General features: G+C 34.5%; 1 protein-coding gene across 1 annotated transcript in view; it reads right to left on the reverse strand.

The window, feature by feature from the left end:
- Positions 1 to 388: 388 nt before the first annotated feature.
- The window catches only part of SNX16 (sorting nexin 16), a 60949-nt gene continuing 58537 nt past the window's right edge, over positions 389 to 2800 (reverse strand). Inside the window, 2 exon segments of the mRNA XM_042465268.1 lie at positions 389 to 1923; positions 2412 to 2531. Coding sequence (XP_042321202.1) covers positions 1824 to 1923; positions 2412 to 2531 — 220 coding nt within the window. The 3' untranslated portion in view covers positions 389 to 1823.

Here is a 2800-nt window from a genome sequence, read left to right on the forward strand (position 1 = left end):
TTGATTAGATAGGCTTTTGGTGTTCTTATGTTCGAATGCCTTTTTCAAAAAGGTACAAAGTTTGCAGGCTTGGTGAGTTCCAGTACTTTCTACTATTGTTCTAAGAACTTGCGTGTTGTAATATGAACAAATTAAAGTATTGCTAGAATGCATGTTTAAGTGACCTGTAGATCATTTTCCTCCTTTGTTCAGTAATGCATCCATCCTGTCAAGAACTGTGCACACATGAAGTCTGGATCACACCCAAGATGTATTTTAAGTAAATATTAAGATTTCACTTACCACAACAAACTCAAACCTGGAGTAAAAATCAATAAACAAGTTGTTGGCTTTGCACTCTATAAACTTTAAATGGACCATATTCTTTGACAGAAGACAGAAAAACAAGTTGCCATCATGACCAAATATTTATTTGCCCCAGATGGTTTTATACAGTTCTACAGGGATCTTTGTCATTATTCCCCCCCAAAACAAAGTGAACATTGAAACTTGCAAACACATGGAGACTGTATTTAACAGAAATAAAACAAGGAAGTAGGTGGCACAGAGATGAACAAAAGCGGCATTCTTTCCACTAGAAGAACAGACAAAAGGCACTTTCAGCAAACAACTGCTGAGCAGAATGATTTTGAAGATTCCATAAAGCTGACCCACACTATTATAACAAACATCTGTATCAAAGAAAATACATAGAGGCACTGCTGATCAAATTGTGATCACCTTCTCTTAGTTCAAAGATTCAACTCATAAAAGAGCCAATGAACTTGGCACGAGAAGACTTATTATAATTATAAAGTGCATTACTGGACATTATACAATTTGAAAATAAGCTACATAACTAATTGTAGCACATTCATGTGTTTTATATCCTGAAAACACACACACACAAATTGCAACAATGTGTTCTTTATATAAGATTTAAGGAAGGTAATGAATTGTGCAGAGGTATGGCTTACAAACACAAACTTTCTATATATAATATATGTATTTGAAAGAGTGCACTTACACATTAGCAACAAAGAGGTAGTGTTTTTATATAAGGCAGAATTGTTGATTATGTGACAAAAATGTAATGGAATTTTTTTAAAGAACAGTTTAACTACTTATCCACCTTAACAATATTTTCAAGGGAAGGTGAACACCGATAGTGTCTTTGAGTTCTATAGTTTATTTTTCTAAGATTATCTCCCTTCTGTCAAAAAAACCTTTTAATCATATTCCCATTTTTGAGATATTATTTTGGTACTGTGAGCTTTCCTAATTTATTGAATTAAAATTTTTGTCCATTAGCTACACTTAACATTTTTAAAAACACAACAGGTCATATCCTTCCTCTAAACCCAGAATACAGAGTTCCCATAGCATACCATTATATGCCTATATAAGGAATCTGAAAAACCAGATACCAAAAGCTGCCCATAGAAAGTGTCATGTATTAGTAGCAAACATGTGATATACAGCATGCCAAATGATAAACAGACATGATGAGTATCTACACGTGACACAAAGTGTTTACATTTTGATAAATTATAACTGATACACATGACTTATGATTCTAAGCATAACCTGAACTGGCCTTAACTAGAGCTTTTAATATATTAATATATATATCTATATATGCTAGATAACAGCTGAATCAAAGCAGCACTGACTATCCTTCCTATGCCAAAGAGTTATCCAAGATCAGTTTATGTAAACATTCAAGCTTGTGCCTCCCTTTTTCCGCTTTAGATCACTGTATGCTTTTGTTCAACATGTTCTGGATATAATGATTTGTTTATTTTTACACTACTATAAAGGCAGTTGGTGGTATTTAAATCTCATCAATCAGCTGTACATGCTACTTCAGCAACTTCAATTTCTGGTACAGGATTTACAGCCAATGAACCACTCCAAGATGTCTTCTGAACTTCCTTTTCATAACTGCAAAAATATATAAATATATTTGTCAAGTAATGGCTGTTCAACTGGATTGCTATAATCTATCTCATGTTCCTGATCTGTGCTAACACTGGGAAACATGGTTTAATCCAATTTACTCCAATTTTATAATTTACTTCTCCCTATAACCCAACAAAGCTATTTTCAGGATGTGATGTAACTTCTCCAGTAGATTTTTCTGAGGGCACACTTATTCTAGTTTAAACTCTAGGTGGTGCAAGGGCCTTTTGTAGGGGAGAAAAGAATTAGAAAATACAAGTACATATTTAGCATCAATCTTACTGAATTAAGAAAGGGAGGCATAATCCTCTGGGAAATATCCTCCAGCTAGACTCCTTTTAAGGAAAGACTCCTTGAAATGAATGGGAATGGTCACAGCAGAATATTCTAGACACCTGTACCTTAAGCCTGCAAATGTAATATACTTCAGAGACTTACTTTAAAATAAAACTTTAGGATTTTTCAATTACCAGTTGTGTTCTTCCAAGGCTCCTTGATCTGCCTCTATTGCAGATGATTCTACTTCTCCACTGCTCCCACTCTCCTGTCCTGGAAAAGCATAAGACTTCATTTCCTCTAAATTTAAATCCCTAGAAAAAGTCAAAACATATTTAAGACAATCTGATTAAGTTGGCAAATAAAGAATTAGCACCTTTGTAAGACTTCATTTTGTACATTGTGCAACTGATTTGGTTGAATCCACAGTAGTAAGAACAGACTTGGATTAGCTCAATTGGTTCAATTCAATTCCAAAGCAGAATTGCATGGTACAAAGCACACAGGACTAATCTTGAGACCTGGACATTATTGACTGGCTGAACCCAAAGGGTGCTCAGCAATGGCTCCTCTTCATCCTGTA

This window comes from Sceloporus undulatus, chromosome 4 (genome assembly GCF_019175285.1).
Source record: "Sceloporus undulatus isolate JIND9_A2432 ecotype Alabama chromosome 4, SceUnd_v1.1, whole genome shotgun sequence".
NCBI classification, from domain to species: domain Eukaryota; kingdom Metazoa; phylum Chordata; class Lepidosauria; order Squamata; family Phrynosomatidae; genus Sceloporus; species Sceloporus undulatus.